At 38.7% G+C, this 18378-nt stretch overlaps 1 protein-coding gene across 1 annotated transcript in view; it reads right to left on the bottom strand.

Moving 5' to 3' along the window:
- The window catches only part of GPR158 (G protein-coupled receptor 158), a 300397-nt gene that overhangs the window by 71166 nt on the left and 210853 nt on the right, over nt 1–18378 (bottom strand). The window contains exon 5 of the mRNA XM_069547473.1: nt 17623–17691. Within this exon, the coding sequence (XP_069403574.1) occupies nt 17623–17691 (69 nt within the window). The remainder of the gene's footprint in view (nt 1–17622; nt 17692–18378) is intronic.

The raw sequence follows: 18378 nt of genomic DNA, 5'->3' as shown, positions 1-18378 counted from the left end.
AATCTTCCCGACCCAGGCATCGAACCTGCATCTCTTGTCTCCCAAATTGGCAGGCAGGCTGTTTACCACTAACGCCACTTGGGAAGACCTTGAATCTCACAAAGCTCAATTCTCCTTGCTTTTCTTTGGTTTCCAAAGTTTCTAAAATGAAAATGTATCTATTTTCTTTTCCAAATTGGTGAACATTATAGTGTACGCCCTGACAGATTTTTCACTAGGCACATCCTTAAGCAAGTCTACTTATAAGCAAGTGTCTTTCTCTAAAGTATATATTTAGAAAGGGTATTTGGGACTTGCACATCATATACGGACTTCCCAGGTGGCCCTAGTGGTAAAGAACCTACCAATACAGGAGACATAAGAGACTCAGGTTTGATCCCTGATCCAGAAGATCCCCTGGTGCAGGGCAAGGCAACCCACTCCAGTATTCTTGCCTGGCTACAGTCCATGGGGTTGCAAAGAGTTGGACACGACTGAAGCAACTTAGCACGCACACATGCACATCATATATAATTTACATGTATATATGCAAAAATGTATATTTTAAAAATTTGTATAAATGCTGACAATTTGCATTCTAAAGTGGCTGTGTATATGTTATGCCCATGGTCCGGTTTCCTAAGACTGAGAGATTAAGACGCTCACAGCAATGCAAAAGCACAAAGGGGTTTTATTGCTAGCTCGAGCTAGGGCTCAGGTCTCATCCAGAGCAGTGGAGCCTTGACAAGAGCCCCGAGCTCTGAATCACATCTACTTTTATACAGACGGTTTTTTGCTTCTGTAACAGCATAGCTGATTGGCTAAACCATACACCCGTGCGGGACTTTTAAACCTTGCATCCCTATCCGGATTGGCTCGGGTCTGGCGCAGGCGGGGGGGGGGGGGGGGGGGGGCTACGGGGATTTTTTTCTGATTGGTCAAGCTACACTGCCTGTGGGAGTTCCCAGTGCCTCAGCTTTCCTAGAGACTAAACCTCAGGCCTAGCCTGCCCCTTAGAGCCTGTCCTGGCTCTAGTTTGGTCCTAACATATACAAATACAGCAAGTGAGAAGTTCCGTTTGGTTTCCACATATCCCCACAGCGGATGGATGTGACATGGTATCTCTACCCACATTTGCATTTCCTGAATTGCCCCTGAGGTTAGGCATCGCTTTACATGTATATTGCCCAACTGGGTTTCCTCATCTATAAATTTTCTTTGGATTTACTTTATCTTGTCTCTATGTATTTCTTCACACAGAAGTTCTGAATTTTGATGATAAAAAAGTCTGCTTTAATGGTTTTTCCTTTTTGTATATTAGTCAAGAAATCTTTTCAAGGTCACAAAGATAGTCTTCTATATTTTATCCTACCAGCCTAATTTTTAAATTTTTCATATTTTTATCTCCAATTTACCTGGAGTGTGTGTGTGTGTGTGTGTGTGTGTCTGTGGTGTGAGGTAAGGATCTGATCTCATTTTCTCCACATAGAAGTCTTTGTCTCAACAGCATGTACTGAAGACTCCTCTCTCCACTGTTTTTAAATGCTGCTTTGATTGCATACAGAATTCAGGTGGGGGGAGGTGAAGAAAGGGAAGGTGACTGAAGAAAGCAGTTCAAAGAAGTCTCCCCCTGGGAACTGAAGTCTAAGTTGGGGACAGGTGGAAGGATAGTGAAAACTTAAACAGGTGAAGAGAAGAGGGGGCAGGTAGGGGTGAGAAGTAGGGAGTTACCAGGGATGGATCATTATTTGAAGTAGCATTGCAGCCTGTAACTGTTATATTCTTTAAAAATGCAGGACCTCATCAGTGTTCCATAGTATCTATGAACTGTCTGCAAATAGCTTCTCAAAATACGTCCTCTTAATATTTTTGAAATTCCTACCATCACCCTACACAGTAGGGAACCTTATCACTGCCAATTACATAGTGACTGAAGAAAAATTAGAAGTGTGGAATGTGAACAGAAATACAGGTTAAGACTCAATGTATACTATGATAACCACAAGTTGCTAAAAGTCAGTCCTACCCCTAATCCAGATAAAATTTCCAGTTGAAAATGAGAAGCTTCCTTAAACAAACTTCTTGAGCAACTCTCCCAGTTTGAGATAACTCTAATCCCAAGACAGGCACAAATTTCAGTAGGTATTTATACCATTTTGAAAAAAAATCACTTGGAAGAAAAATTTTTCTTTGTTTCATTATAGCTAGGATACCAGGCCAACAAAAGTTCTTGTCTTCTTTTCTCCTCTGACTTCCAATAAATTTTAAGCACTTTGTTATACATAGAAATTAGCGATTTGTGGCAACATTATCTTTCCTTAAAAACAAAAAAAACCCTCATAGCAAAGGGAACAAAGCTTAGAGTAAAACTACAGTTTTTTCCCTCCCAGATTTAGCACACTATACTTACTGTGCCTACACTATAGCTTAAAATAACTTCCAAAGGTTTCTGAGCCATTGAAATGAGTGCACCCTAAAAGGAATTGAGCTATCAACAGAAAAGTCTTATTAGAAAATCCACCTTAGGCAAGTCCCCCTTCGTTGTTTAGTTCACTAAGTTGTATCCAACTCTTTTGTGATCCCACAGACAGTAGAGCCAGGCTCCTCTGTCCATGGGACTTCCCAGGCAAGAACACTGGAAAGGGTTGCCATTTCCTTCTCTAGGGGATCTTCCTAACTTAGGGATTGAGTCTCCTGCCTTGGCATGTGGATTCTTTACCCCTGAGCCACCAGGGAAGCCCAAATCCCTCTTTTAGTTATCTAATAGCCTCATGGATTAAATAAGGACTTTTTTTCCTGTCTGAATCACATCTCTTACATAATTACTTTCTTTCCAGGCAAGTGAAAGAAACAAGAAGGAAGAGCTATATAAAGATTACAATTAATAGTGACAGGCAGTTTTTCACCAGGTGAAGTCTGTGTTGTGAGTTACATAATCGGTACCTCAGCAACCTTAGTTCTCTCTCCAAAAGTTATGCAGAGTTAGGCAGAGTCAGAGATAAAAGTGCTTTCACTTATTTTTATAAAGATATTATATATATGCATCAAAATGCAGAAAATATGAATCAGCAACTAAAAGAAGATAAAAAACAGGCATGGCCGAGATGAGATTTCACAATGGGCAAATTTCCTTCTCCCAGTTCTTCAGGTGAGCACATGACTGCTTAGATGGAGGACCATTTCTCAGACTTCTTTGCAGCTACGGGTGACCACTGTCAGCTACAAATTGGCACTTGCCATCTACCTCTACAAGGATTCAGTCATGTGTTGCTGTACATGAATAGAACCTAAAAGAAGTTCAGGGTGGAGAGCAGAAATGAGGCACTCTGTGCTCAGGGAAAAACCGGCAGAACAGGTCTTCAGATAGACATTTTCAGGAGCCAATTTTATGAGCCCAATTCTTGTATCTCCTCATACCTAGAAAAGCACTAAAATCCTTCATAGTGACAACTGTTCCTTGTGACCAGCAGAAACCTTCTGCAAAAATATGTGCTTGATTGCAAGTACTCCCCTTCACGAAAATCACACATATACTGACCTCCCCCCTGTATTCTTTGCAACAGTTTCGCAGAGCTATCTGAGGTGCTGTCTCCTGGGCTACAGTCCTCATTTTGACCCAAATAAAATTTGACCCACAACTCTCATGTGCATTTTTTTAAAAGTCAACACCATGTCATTAAATTCTGATGAATCACATTAAATGGAAGAGAGGTATAGTATTCCCTCCTCTGTCCCCATTCTTCTTGCCTGCTTCCTTGGAAAAGATGTAATGGTTGGAAGAAATAGAGGGAATAAATCAACCAGGATCCCTGTAATTGTGAAATGCAACTTAGCTTTGAATGAGTCACTTCCATACTTCTCCTTATGGGAGAAAGAAATTAGAGCTTTCTAAAGGTTCTCCTCTTACGTATGTTCCTTGGGTACTTGCAGCTAGACCTGACTCTGGCACCTATCTAATCCTAATAGCACCATGTTTTTTTATACCTACCTTTTGAGTTTTCACATACTCACAATACGTACTACCTCTTTAAATTTTTATTTTTAGTTTAGTTTATTTTACATTGAGAACTCATGTGGCATATGGGAAGCTTCCTTATTTTAATTAATTTAAATACAGTTCTATTCTTTTGAATTGGAGTTTTAAGTAGGTGTCAGAAGAAGTCTGTTTTCCCTTTTTGTCAAAACTTACAGCAAAATCAAACACTGTACTGAAAGCCAAGCAGTAACTTATCTTGTATGAGTAAAATGGATCGGGTGAGACTGCAAAATGAGAAAACAGGCACTTTCCTAGTTAGGATCCACTGTGCAAGTCCAACAGATGGTGGGTGTTGAGGGAGTAAAACCCCAGTGTTTACAATCAAGGAGGTAAACGGTCTTTTAATTTTCAAATGATGTTGGAAAGAAATTATGGAAAAATACATTAATCCCTATGCAGAAAGCAAACATATGTGTCACTCAGTCATGTCAGACTCTTTGTGACCCCATGGACTGTTGCCCTACAGGCTCCTCTATCCATGGAATTTTCAAGGGAAGAATACTGGAGTGGGTTGCCACTCCCTTCTCCAAGGGATCTTCCCGACCCAGGAATTGAACCCGGGTTTCCCGCATTGCAGGCGGATTCTTTACCACCTAAGCTACCAGGGAAGCCCCAATCCCCATTTAAAATAGGGTATAAGAAAGGACTGCTGACATACCAGAAGGCACTAGCCTAACATGAAACATTAATGTACACATATTCACTTCATTTACTATGAAATGTCTCCCTTTTTGAAAGTAGGTATGAACAAAAAGTTCACATTTATCTGAAAACAAAATCAACTGGGAAACAGAAATATCTTTTTTTTTAATTTCGCTTTCTTAGAAATTCATATTTATTGTATTTTACCAAGAATTTGTTTACCACAGATTACAATAAACAAAGGAACAAGTACAAACAAATCTATTCCTTCACCAAACACAGTTTGAAAAACCCTCCTCTAGGCGGAATGATTACAAATGTGGCTCAAGGACCAGGAACCAGCAGCATCAGCTCCCTTCGTAACTTATCTGCAATGCAAATTCTCCGACCCAACCCCAGATTTAGGCAATCAGAAACTCAAAATGGGGGATTTAAGGCCTCTGAGGTGATTCTGATGCTTGTGAGGTTGGAGAACCACTGTTTTAGGATATGTTACACTGTTAACTGGGGCTTCCCAAGTGGCTGAATAGTAAAGAATCTGCCTGCCAACGTAGGAAACACAGGATATATGGGTTCGATCCTTAGGTTGGGAAGATTCCCTGTTGGAAGACAAGGCAACCCACTCCAGTATTCTTGCCTGGAAAAATCCCATGGACATAGAAGCTTGGCAGGTTATAGTCTATATGGTTGAACAGGACTGAGCACACACGGACTGTCAACTAACACATATAATATGTGTCAGGCACTATTCTAAGCATTCTGCATGGATAAAAGCATCCAAATATACTTTCATTATCCTCGTTTTACAGATCAGGCAATGGAGGTCCAGAGCGGTTACATTGATCACCTAAGGTCACACAAGGTATAACAACTAGGATTTCCAAGGTGAAAATAATGCCATTTAAACATTACCTAAAACTTGCATAATTTGCCCATGTTCCACATTCAACTTTTATTTTTAACATTCTATTAAAGCAAGACAGAAAAAGGTGGAATAAAGTGTCAAGAGGTTGACCAAGTGAAGGCGAAAAAATTTCAGCACTACTCAACGTTTTTAAGATCTGGCCAAAATCCTGGGTTATTAAGTGTTTAATCCATTTTTGCAGCTTAAAATCTTTAATTAAAACTCTGAGTTCATGTGACAGATAATTCAGTTTTAGTCCTGAAGATCTGTACTATCTGTCCACATAGATTAGAATAACTAGACAATGGTCAAATTCTCAATTTGCTTTATGATAGCAGAAATAGCCTAAGTAACTGAACAGCTGATATGACAACCCCGAAGAGTACATGGATCCAAACATAACTGAACTAAATAGGACTTGACAGGCAGTACCTTCATCTGGAGTCACTGTTCTATCAAAGACAGTCATTTTGTTATGGTATGTACAACTGGGCCTTCCCAGGTGGTGAGTGGTAAAGAACCCATCTGCCAGTGTAGGAGATATAAGAAACAGGGGTTCGATCCCTGGATTGGGAAGATTCACGCCAGTATTCTTCAGCTTCCCAGGTGGCTCAGATGGTAAAGAATCTGCCCGCAATGCAGGAGACCCAGGTTTAATCCCTGTGTCAGGAAGAACCCTGGGAGGAGGGCATGGCTACCCATTCCAGTATTCTTGCCTGGAGAATCCTGTGGACAGAGGAGCCTGGTGGGCTACAGTCCACAGGGTTGCAAAGAGACAGACATGACTGACATGACAGCATGCAGGCACACACAACTGTCTGGAGGGCAGACACGACGCCAGACAACTGTAACCATGGAATAGTTATCACAAAGTCTTGGAAGTCACTACCAATTTAGAATGTTGTAGTTTAGGGACTTCTCTAGCAGTCCAGCAGTTAAGACTCCACACTGGCACTGCAGCGGACACGGGTTCAATCCCTGGTCAGGGAACTAAGATCCCATATGCCACTCGGTGAGGCTAAAAGGTAAAATAAATATATAGAATATTGCAGTTTACTTATCACGGCTCCAGACTTCAATTGCCTTGAAATACTACCTGACTCTAGTGTGAAGTCCTGAATGATAGGAAAATGAGAGAAGTAGCTAAAAATTGCACATTGCCAGAAATGTCCCAAGTTCTTATTTTTGCCCTGACCCCTGATTTCCATCTGCTATTTATGGAAGAGAAGGCTTGGTACCTCCTTCCTTCCTATCACAATGAATGAAATGGATGTGTTTTGACCTAAGTTCAACCCCTCCACTTACTCGCTGAAGCCCATATGCTTTTGTCTACTTAAGGGCTTCCTTAATGACAATATTTGCTTCACTTCTGCAACATCATTTTCCATCTCTATGTGGCCATCCATAGCCATGAAAACATGTACTATTTCCCATCCTGATATATACATATACACATACATATATATAATTTCATATATAAATACAATAAATACCCATACATCCACCCACTCAGTTTAAGAAAAAGAAGATTACTATTACCTTAAAATTCCCTTTATTCCCCTCTTCCTCTGTGATCATGGCCTCTTTACTTTGCTATCCAAGGTCACCAGCATCCTTGTTTGTCATTCTCCTGCTTTCTTATAGTTTATCTCATATGCTCATGTCTCACAGACACACACACAAACACACGATTTCACTCCATATAAATGGAATAATACTTCTGTAATATTATAGGATTTTTATTATGTATGCCTTATGGCAATCATTATGGAACTTGCATTATTAATTACAAATATTTTAATAGGTGTTATACAGAAAAGAGTATAATAAAATCAAGCAAGTTGGGAAACACTCAGTTTTAAATGCATTCTTTTACTGTAGATCTCAAAGCCTTTAATAAGTAATCTTCACTGTGACTTCCCAGGTAGAAGTACTGGCTGTGTATACTTGACCTCTTCTTTTATAGAGCGTCTTTTATTTCAGAACATCTGATGAGATGCTATGCTTTACATCAGAGGTGAAATGTGCAATTGTTTTGAGAAAATCCGTACCAGGAGCAAAGCCTCTTATCCCGCCTCACAGAGAACAAGAGCACTCGTATGGGGGCTGTGGTGAAGTCACATCCAGACCCCAACAGCATGACTGACTATGTGAAGTGGACAAGACCACGGAGCAGAACAGTTAATTTTTTTTTCTCACATTTCGGTAAGCATTATGAAAAGTAGATGCTGGTTACAGAAATCAAAGTTGAAGAACGAAAAAAGTCAAAGTGGAATGGAAAGTAATGTTTGGATTAGGATGTCATCTGAACATGTCTTTATTTGAATTAATCATATTATCTCCAAAGCCTACAGAAGACATTCAAAATAAATCTCAATGTGGAAAACTTAAGGATAAACAAATCGTGGCGACCACAGACCTCTAATCATCAATGACATCTCCCATAAATAATGTACATTCAGTATTTATGAAGACACACCTATAATGATTAAATTCTCAGAACATATGGTCTATTTCCTCATATTATAGAAATTATAACATGAAGAGATAGTCATATACCATAATCACAGCTTTTAGATAACGTATAACTAAAATAAACCTGTAAGTTGACATACTTCTCTGATAGATTTTAGGAAAGTAATTTTTCTCCTAAAAGTTCATACTGACCTGTCTAAACAAGAGGTCCAAATTCTTCTATCAATCACACTTATACTAGGACCTGGATATTTTGATATTGAGTTTTTATTACTATAATTCCATGGTAGCATTATTTCTTTATATTCTTCCTCTTTTGCTGGTAAGTAATATATCTATTAACACTTCATTGAACTGTGACTCTTTAGTGACATTGTGTAGTCCCTGGCATTCAAGGTGTGATTTGCTTTGTCAAAATGTCATCTTCTTGTCATTTTTAAAAGAATACTTTGCTAGCACTTTATAGTGTTTTTAAGTCTTCTACACTTTTTTCCCAAAGAACTAACTTTGAAGAGGAACTATTTTTCAGGAACATGTTGCTAATTCTAACATTAACAACTTTTATTCTGTTTGTAGCTATTTTCTTAATTATCTCTCAAACCTGTCTAAGTATCTTCATTGTTTCTTATGTCAACTGCTCAAGAATAAGATCTCAGAGTAGTGGTAATCTGCTGATATATGTGTCTGACAAATCTGAGAATGTTTCTCACAGACTTAAATTCTCTAAAACCACATGTTCACATATATTACCTAAAACCTCAAGTGTAAATTTGTTAGCCTTTTTACTAACTGAAACTTACCAAACTTCAGAAATAGCTAATTACTTACGTGTCTTGAGCCTGCAAAGGAAAATTCAAGTGCATTTCTGTACGGAAAAACAGTCACAATTGAAAAAGAGAGGGATGATCCTTGGTGGTCTGGTGGTTAAAAGTCCGCCTTGCAACGTAGGGGATGTGGGTTCAATCCCTGGTTGGGGAACAAAGATCCCATATGCCGCAGAGCAACTAATTCCATGTACCATGTATTGCAACTTAAGATTCTGCATGATACAACAAAGATCCTGCATGCCACAACTAAGACTCAGCACAGCCAAATAAACAAATATTTAAAGAAAATTTAAAAAAAGAGTTTCTGCCATGTTTTTCCCATAGGGAGAAGACATTAATCTGCAAATTCCAGCAAGGGAATTAGAAATGAACAGATATGTCATCCTTTCCATACTTTTTTTCACTAGAAAGCTAAAACACGCTTTAGTTATGACATTGCTGCCGAGGTACAATTTCTTCCCTTTTGACTCAAACCCCATCTGACTGACAAATTCTCCATCTCCTCATTTGTTGCTATGAAGGCATTCTCAGGATCATTCATCACGTACCTAGTCTACAACTAAACTGTGACATTTCTGCCTCTACATCATTGTTGAGTCAGTTTTCATTTAGTGCCATTAGAGATTCTCTGCAACTGGGGTGGTTTACTCTCACTTTAATGTCATAATTTTTTATTTAATCTCTTCCTGTTTATTCCAAAATAATGAGTTCTTTAAGTCCCTTTCATGGAAGAACTGACATTTGAGCGAAGATTTAGAGATGATGAGGGAATTCACCAGAGAGATAATGGGGGTTAAAAGTGCTCCAGGAAGAAGAAACAACCAATGCCAAGGCTGTAGGGTGGGTGCATGACAGGCTCACTCAAGGAAGAACAAGGAGGCCAGGACTGTTGTGGCAGGGAGAGAGGCAGAGAGGAGTGCAGTATGAGGTCAAAGAGGTAAAGAGGAGCTGGATCATGTAAGACTTTGTGGGCATGAAGTGAAGATTCTTTGTTATTGGTCCACATTCCTTTCCACCTCCCCATAGTGAAATCAGAGATAAAGATAGTGGTCTAGAAACAGAGAGACACAAAGATAAAGACAGAAGTATACAGCTATACCGTCAAATATGTGTATATGCATATGTGTAGCAGATTTAGTTAGAATTATATTGAAATTCCATGAATTTTTCATGTGCTGTGTTGGAAATCGACATAACAGACATGGTCCTGATCTTGAGATTTATAATTAAAATTACGATTATAAATAAAAATGTAAAACATAACTTTTAAAAGGTATGAAAATCCATCACTAATAATACAAGGCAAGAGCTGCACTGCATATGTTAATCAATGAAGAATGTCTGAAAAATATTCATTCAAAATATATTTGTTGAGCCAGGCACTATTCCAGGTGCTGAAATACAGGAGTGGACTTAAATTCCAGTGGAGGGAGACAGAAAATTAAAAAATATATATATATATATGAAATAACATTAATAAAATTCATATATAAAGTGATAAATTCCATGCAAAAGAAATTACCAGGGTGAGAGTGATCAAAAGCACTATGAAGAGTAGCATTGTCTGCAATTTAAAGTAGGGTCAACAGGGTGAACTTCACCTTAAAGATATTTCAGCAAAGTTGTGAAGGAAGTGAGGAAGCTGTTACGTAGATAAAAGAAAGAAGCGTGTTCCAGGCAAAGGGAGTTTCAGTTTTTGGGGTACAGGAGCACTTTTGATTATTTAATTGCAAGACTAAAAAAAATGACTTATTGGCACTGAGGCAAAAATACCAAGTCACCCATGGGAAAAATCAGGTTATCTTAAGATCTGGAAATAGAAAACAGACACAAATTCTGAGCAATAGAAAGTGGGTCTTGATTTTTTTATACCCAGGGAAATTACTCTTCATGTATAAGGACAATGGGCAGAGATTCTCAAACATGTAAGAACCCAACAACTATAGAACTCACAACCTCTGCTTGAAAAACTGTTTATGAAAACCAAGCAACAATAAAAATAAATGAATATTGAAGAAGTTAAGTAATGCTCAAAATTCTCCAAGCCAGGCTTCGGCAATATATGAACCGTGAACTCCTTCATGTTCAAGCTGGTTTTAGAAAAGGCAGAGGAACCAGAGATCAAATTGCCAACATGAGCTGGATCATGGAAAAAGCAAGAGAGTTCCAGAAAAACATCTATTTCTGCTTTATTGACTATGCCAAAGCCTTTGACTGTGTGGATCACAATAAACTGTGGAAAATTCTGAAAGAGATGGCAATAACAGACAACCTGACCTGCCTCTTGAGAAATCTGTATGCAGGTCAGGAAGCAACAGTTAGAACTGGACATGGAACAACAGACTGCTTCCAAATAGGAAAAGGAGTACATCAAGGCTGTATATTGTCACCCTGCTTATTTAACTTCTATGCAGAGTACATCATGAGAAACACTGGACTGGAAGAAGCACAAGCTGGAATCAAGATTGCCAGGAGAAATATCAATAACCTCAGATATGCAGATGACACCACCCTTATGGCAGAAAGTGAAGAGGAGCTAAAGAGCCTCTTGATGAAAGTGAAAGTGGAGAGCAAAAAAGTTGGCTTAAAGCTCAACATTCAGAAAACAAAGATCATGGCATCTGGTCCCATCACTTCATGGGAAATGGATGGGGAAACAGTAGAAATAGTGTCAGACTTTATTTTTCTGGGCTCCAAAATCACTGCAGATGGTGACTGCAGCCATGAAATTAAAAGACGCTTACTCCCTGGAAGAAAAATTATGACCAACCTAGCTAGCATATTCAAAAGCAGAGACGTTACTTTGCCGACTAAGGTCCGTCTAGTCAAGGCTATGGTTTTTCCTGTGGTCATGTATGGATGTGAGAGTTGGACTGTGAAGAAGGCTGAGCACTGAAGAACTGATGCTTTTGAACTGTGGTGTTGGAGAGTCCCTTGAGACTCTTGAGAGTCCCTTGGACTGCAAGGAGAGCCAACCAGTCCATTCTGAAGGAGATCAACCCTGGGATTTCTTTGGAAGGAATGATGCTGAAGCTGAAACTCCAGTACTTTGGCCACCTCATGAGAAGAGCTGACTCATTGGAAAAGACTGTGATGCTGGGAGGGATTGGGGGCAGGAGGAGAAGGGGACGACCGAGGATGAGATGACTAGATGGCATCACGGACTCGATGGACGTTGAGTCTGGGTGAACTCCGGGAGATGATGATGAACAGGGAGGCCTGGTGTGCTGCGATTCATGGGGTCGCAAAGAGTCGGACACGACTGAGCGACTGAACTGAACTGAAGAAGTTGGGTCACAAAGATTACTGGAAGATGTTAAATACAGACCTAAGGTTGAACGACTGTGTGAACTGTAGCTTCAAAACTGCATATTATAAACATTAACAACTCAACAATTATTAACTAAGAAAATTCAGAGAGTGGGAGGAAGGGGCAAAAGAAATGTATTTGAGTTCAATTTTTTAGCTGTCAGCTGAATTCTAGTGATACTACCTAAAGGTGAAACATAGCTAAGAAAAAAATAATTAACCCAACTTTAAAACATTTTCTATTTTTTAACTTTAGATCTTTTAGAACTAATAATGTTTATTATGAAGATTCATTTATCTAAAAATTGGTAATAGTTTGTTCCACTTCAGTGTTTTGATTAAAATAATAATGATTACAATTAACTTCTGTTAAAAAAGTTATCTGTATCTCAATTTCCACCATCCATCCATTTTCTATTTCAATTTATATATGCGCATATACAGATGTCTCAAATGATCAAATGTATACAATGATTATCTCTGGATAATACCAACTTTTGTTGATCTTTTCCTTGTATTTTTCCATTTTACATAGTCTGTAAATAACAAATTATTATATTTCATAAAAGCAACAAAGTATTTTTGAGACATAGTCTAATTGGTATTTATTTGCTTAAAGATGAAAACTGCTCCAAACTAGGAGTCCAGTTCTTAACACTTTAAGGCTTGGTTTATTAAAACTCTTCCAGCTGAAGGAAGATTATTAATAAATTCCTGACACGTTGCTGACCCAAGGCTCTTTACCAAACACCCTGGAATAGACACAGTGGATAACCTCCATGCCTTTGCTTATAAACTGTTGTTCCCCCTACTCATCAGATCAGACTTCTGTCTGAAGGCTGCTAGGAAAGAGGAGCTCAGGAAGGAGAGGACAAATGGAACTGCACAGAACCCCAGGGTATTTACAACCATTTCTTGTGTTTTTTTTTTTTTCAATTTGTTTGGCTGCACTGAGTCTTACTTGTGGCATGTGGGATCTAGTTCCCTGACCAGAGATTGAATCTGGGCACCCTGCATTGGGAGCACGGAGTCTTAGCCACTGGACCGCAAGGAAGTCCCACAACCATTTCTACTATTCCTCTAACCTACCCTAGAGAAGAGAACAAAGTGACCTGGCATCCCACAAGTCAAACTCCCTTGAAGAGGTGGTCTAGTTCTCTGATGTCTTTGATTTCAATATTTAAGCCAATATTCCTGAAATCCTCTAGATGTTTGGGGGTTGTTGTTACTGAGTTGTGTTCGGTCACTCAGTCATGTCTGATTCTCTTGTAGCTCGCCAGACTCCTCTATCCATGGGATTCTCCAGGCAAGAATACTGGAGTGGACTGCCATTTCCTTCTCCAGGGGATCGTCCTGATCCAGGAATCAAAGCCATGTCTCCTGCATTGGCAAGCGGATTCTTTACCACTGCGCCCCTGCGGAAGCTCTGTAATTCTGGTACCCTCAGAGCTATGTCAGCATGAAACCGCATCCCCACATTATTGTTTTCTCCATAGTGCTGCTGTGCTCCTGGGTAGTAACTTTCCTTTCTATTTCCCTTCTCTCTTTTGCTTTGGTATCAAGCCAAATGGATCTAAATGATCCCAAGTTAAGATGTAGTCTTAGATCAGTCTAAGAACTATCTTAAGGATAGAATCTTAGGGTTGAGGAGAAATTTCCTTAAAAAATGTCCTAGATAACTGAGGTTTGAGAAACAGTGGCTGAGTTGTAAAACTGGGAACTTTCTGCCCTGCGTTTGTTACAACAGAAGTGACTCTGTCCCAGAATCGAATTACTACCATTTCCCCCTAAAAAGCACCAGAGCTCCTTGGAGAAGAAAGAGGCTGGAGCATGGAAAGAACTTTCTGTTGCACTAGAAAGTAGGGGGGTGTTTAAAGAATGGTGAAGTCACATATCAAAAGAAAGCAAGAAGGGCTTGAAGGGTGTCTCACTGGCAATTCTGCATTAATTTGAGCATCAAAATAAATAATAACAGTAACAGATTAAAACCCTAGCTGCTTCAACTGTATTCTCATGGTCTCATTCTCACCCTTTCTCCCCACTTTCATCTCTCTCTCCTTTATTTCCTGCCCTTTGAACTCTATGCAGGGAAGCAACATGCTCCCGGTTTTTCTCCTCTTCTGGAGATACATGTGCTCTAACAGGAGCAGAAGTCCAAGTTTTAGTTTTAGGCTTTGAGGTGGTCATAGAGAAAGCAGTCTGTTAACTGAGTTAGGTTCTCTGCCACTGAAACCAACCTAGCATGGTCTAATAGGATGACTGATTAGGTTTGAAAGATCACATTTCTGCTTTTGTAGGTAAAACAGTTGAATACCAGAAACTCCATGTGGTTCAACAACACAGTCCATCCAAGCTCATGGGAGTTTTACATCAAACTCCTTAGTGCCAAACCTCAAGCTGTTTTAAATTGGTTCCCTGTTTTATTCTCTGAGCCTTTTATTGCCTTGGAGGCCTGAAGAAGAAAGGTGACTGATCCACGGGCAGAACACGGGCCTCCCTGATGACACTGCATACCACCACCTGTATCTCACATCCATCTCCTGCCTCAGAAGCAACGTCACAGACTGAAGGCAGCACTGGGCCGGGGACCAGAGACGAGTCTTTTCCTGGCTTTCTCATCACCTAACGGAGGGAAGCTGGAGGAGCTACAACTTCTCTCAGCCTCTCTCCTTCACTGCAAAACAGAGGCTGAATCAAGACTAAGTTGTGTTTGATATCCCTTCCAGTTCTAATATTTTACAGCTCTTTTCTTAATAGGACTGGGGGCGGGGGGTGTGAGTGTAGCGCGAACAACCTGAGAGTAAGTACCATATTTATACATGTACTGGTGTCCTTTATAGAAAGGCACATCCACCAATCAAATAGATCACCAAGGTCAGATGGGAAAAAATGCACTTTATTAGCTGAAACTGGTGGCTGAGCCAAGCCAAAGACAAACCTCTAGACTCCATATTATTTAATATGCTTTACTAATCCATAATATGTCATTTTATGTGATTTAACAAGAAAAACATACTTTAGCTGATTTTAAAGTTTTTTTCTTTCTTTTATAAATTGCAAGTTTTATTTAGGTGATTATGAAGACTAATCATTTGTTCACAGATCTATGGGCTTCAAATCATGAGTCTCTTTTGAAAGTCTCTAAGAAAATGTTTTAAATGCTTCAGCTCTCTGCTACCCAATTATAACAATGCTAAATTTAGTCAGATTTTGGTTTGTCCTTATCTACAGAATGATGACAATCTCTAATTTGGACTTTCCAATATAAGCATTGTTATGAAATCGTCTGTAGTCTAAGATTGCTTAGAAAAGGCAAAAATAACCTTAATTCTTGCAAATCTGTACAACAATATGCAGCATAAAAAGAAGAAAAGGCTCATTGCATAACAACTCACTAGAACAGTGAACATCCTCAAAGCGTCCTTCCAAGGAGTTACCTAGCTTGAGAAACAATTCTAATTTACTCAAGAACACTTAAAAAAAAAACAAAACTGTAACCCCCAGTAAAAATTTTATGAGTAATTCTGGTACAGGCCACACAAGGAACAGAGAAAGTAAGCTATTTAACAGATACGTAGAGGTCATATTTACACCGTCAAATAATTAGATCCTTTGGCTATATTTACTCAATCACCTTTTTCACTTATTACAGAGGTCCTTTCTATAGGAAAACCTCAAGCTCCAAGTCATAAACTTCGTTTCTGAAAAACCTATGAAAGCCAATGAGCTTTGGGCTAATGACCAACTTACTCTTGACAAAAATTTCTATGCATGTACACCCACATACATAAACATTCCCTAGGTAGCCAGAGGTTTCATAATCAATTTCTGAGACATCATCCTCATTTTCTCACCTAAAACAAAATTACTTTCTTTTCCATATTCAATCAGTAGTATATTATGTCTTTCTCCTTCTGTATTTCATGCTATATCCAAGTCTTCATTAAATAATTTGGCCCTTTCTGCCATAAGAGCATGAACACTATTTACTAACTTATTTAAAACCAAGGTACACAGCATGAACTGGAGAGCTACTCATTAATATTTCAAGAAGTTGAAGAAAGAATTTATGTTATAAAAGATGAAACAGACAGTTAAAGATGAAGTCAACACAGTGAGGTATCCTAAGGTTCCTGCTGGACAGGATTGATTTGGTAAGTCTTCTCTCCCCTTTTTCCTCCTAGGCATAACAGAACTGTCAAGTAGAATCGGTGTTATCTTTTGTTCTCCTTAAGTTTCCATTTCTTTCTCCTCTTTTTCTCTGTAGTTGATGTCACAGGTAGAGGTCCATTAGATGGTTTTCAAAACTGGATTCCAGTCAATGAAAGTGTCTCTAATGACTGCTTTGAATATTTAGCAGCCTAATATTTACTATTCTTTCCAACATCCTTCTTTTCTAGAATACTTCTTCTGTTTAAAAGGCTTTAAAATTCTTCTATAGATTTTAGGCCCATATCCTTTATTATGGCCACTGGATTTGAATAAGTATGAATCTTATAAGTAAAAACTAAACCCAAATTTACTAACACCTAAAAATAATGTGAAGAAGCATTTTAATGCCTAGCTAAAAATTAGTAGGTACTAAATAAAGTAGTATGAATAAGGACTATCATTCTTGGTCTTCTACAGTCAAGCAGATTCTTTGGAGGCTATTTCAGTAGGACAACAGTCCCTACTTTAGGGTATATTTCTTAAACGCATGCACGTATAACCTCATTCATTCACTCACTGCATATTTACTGTGCTTCCGCTATGGAGACAGGCACTAGGTCCGTGCTGCAGACACAACAGTGAGCCACACGGAGACAGGCCATCACTCTCACAGAACTCAAGTTTGTGCAGGAGAAATGACACTAACCAAAGAACTGCTGAACAGAAGTTGGTTGAATTGAATCAGTAGCATCAATACTATTTTCTGGTTACAGATAAATAACTCGTGTGATAAGAAGGTCTAGATTATGATTATCTATATCACTATTACCCCACACATGTATTCTGTTTATTTTTCTACATAACCACTTGGAAATTTTCAGCATTAACTACTTGGTATGTCTCCTGGTTCTGATTCAAGTAGGGAAGAAGAAGAAGGAAACCAGTATATGTATATACCAAGCATGCATGCCTTTCATGTGAGTTCACTTAAGCATTTAACTGCTTCTCACAAATTTGGGAAGAAAAGTATAATTAGCACCATTTTACAGGAGGAACCAAGGTTAGTTCAGAAATGCTAACCAACTTGTCTAAGGTCACCCAATAGGTAAGAGCCAGGATTTGAATATCTGTAAAGCCATTTACATCTACATTTATAGAGTAAACAATATAATTACAGATATACAAATTTGTACACAGATATAAACATATAAACAATATAGTATATACAAGCAAATATACATATACAGCAAAATAAAATGGTTATTTTTAAAATGCAATTATAAAAATACGTTACTTACTGGAAAGTATAGAAGCAGAGACCCAAAAAGGATTGTTTCCAACAGGATAAGGCCCGATGCCCTGATGCTCTGAAAAAAATAACAAAAATAAAAATGTCAATATTAACTGACATTTCTAGGCATGGAACAACTTATGCTCTTGTGACAATGCCTCAAGCAGAACAGCATTCTTTGGTGGGGGTGGATAATTAGAAATTGGCTTATATTTCAGACAGGCAAACGTAACTGAAACACGCAGTAAGACTGACTGTAAAGGTGGGGGGTAGACTTAATGATATTGCCAGTGGCTTCATGGAATTTTGTTCTCTAAAATTTGAATCACTATTTAGAAGATCCTGCCAATCTAAGAAATGCCCAGACACAGAAAATCTTGCCTGTGTTTCTGAAACACTGGCAACAAATGCATTTCTGAATGCTATTACTAAACCATTTCAAAAATCCTCAGCAATGGTTCCAGTGGATAAAGCAAACATAAGTACAACTTTTGGTGTCTCAATGGTACATCTCCCACCATGTCACAACATAGTCCCCAAAACGCAGTAACAACTTCACTATTTAAATAACATAAATCACATTTAAAACCAGAGGTATCTCACCTTGTGAAATAGTTATATTATTCACTCAAAATTCAAAAGAATAAGTTGATTTTTCAAATATACTTCCTGATTATTTAAAGTTTGCTAAGCATGGTGGTGGTGGTGGTTTGGTGGTTTAGTTGCTAAGTTGTGTCCAACTCTTGTGACCCCATGTACTGTA

The sequence above is a fragment of the Ovis canadensis genome, chromosome 13 (genome assembly GCF_042477335.2).
Source record: "Ovis canadensis isolate MfBH-ARS-UI-01 breed Bighorn chromosome 13, ARS-UI_OviCan_v2, whole genome shotgun sequence".
In the NCBI taxonomy this organism is placed as follows: domain Eukaryota; kingdom Metazoa; phylum Chordata; class Mammalia; order Artiodactyla; family Bovidae; genus Ovis; species Ovis canadensis.
Note: the sequence above shows the minus strand (reverse complement) of the source record. Positions and strands in the feature narration are given on the sequence as shown.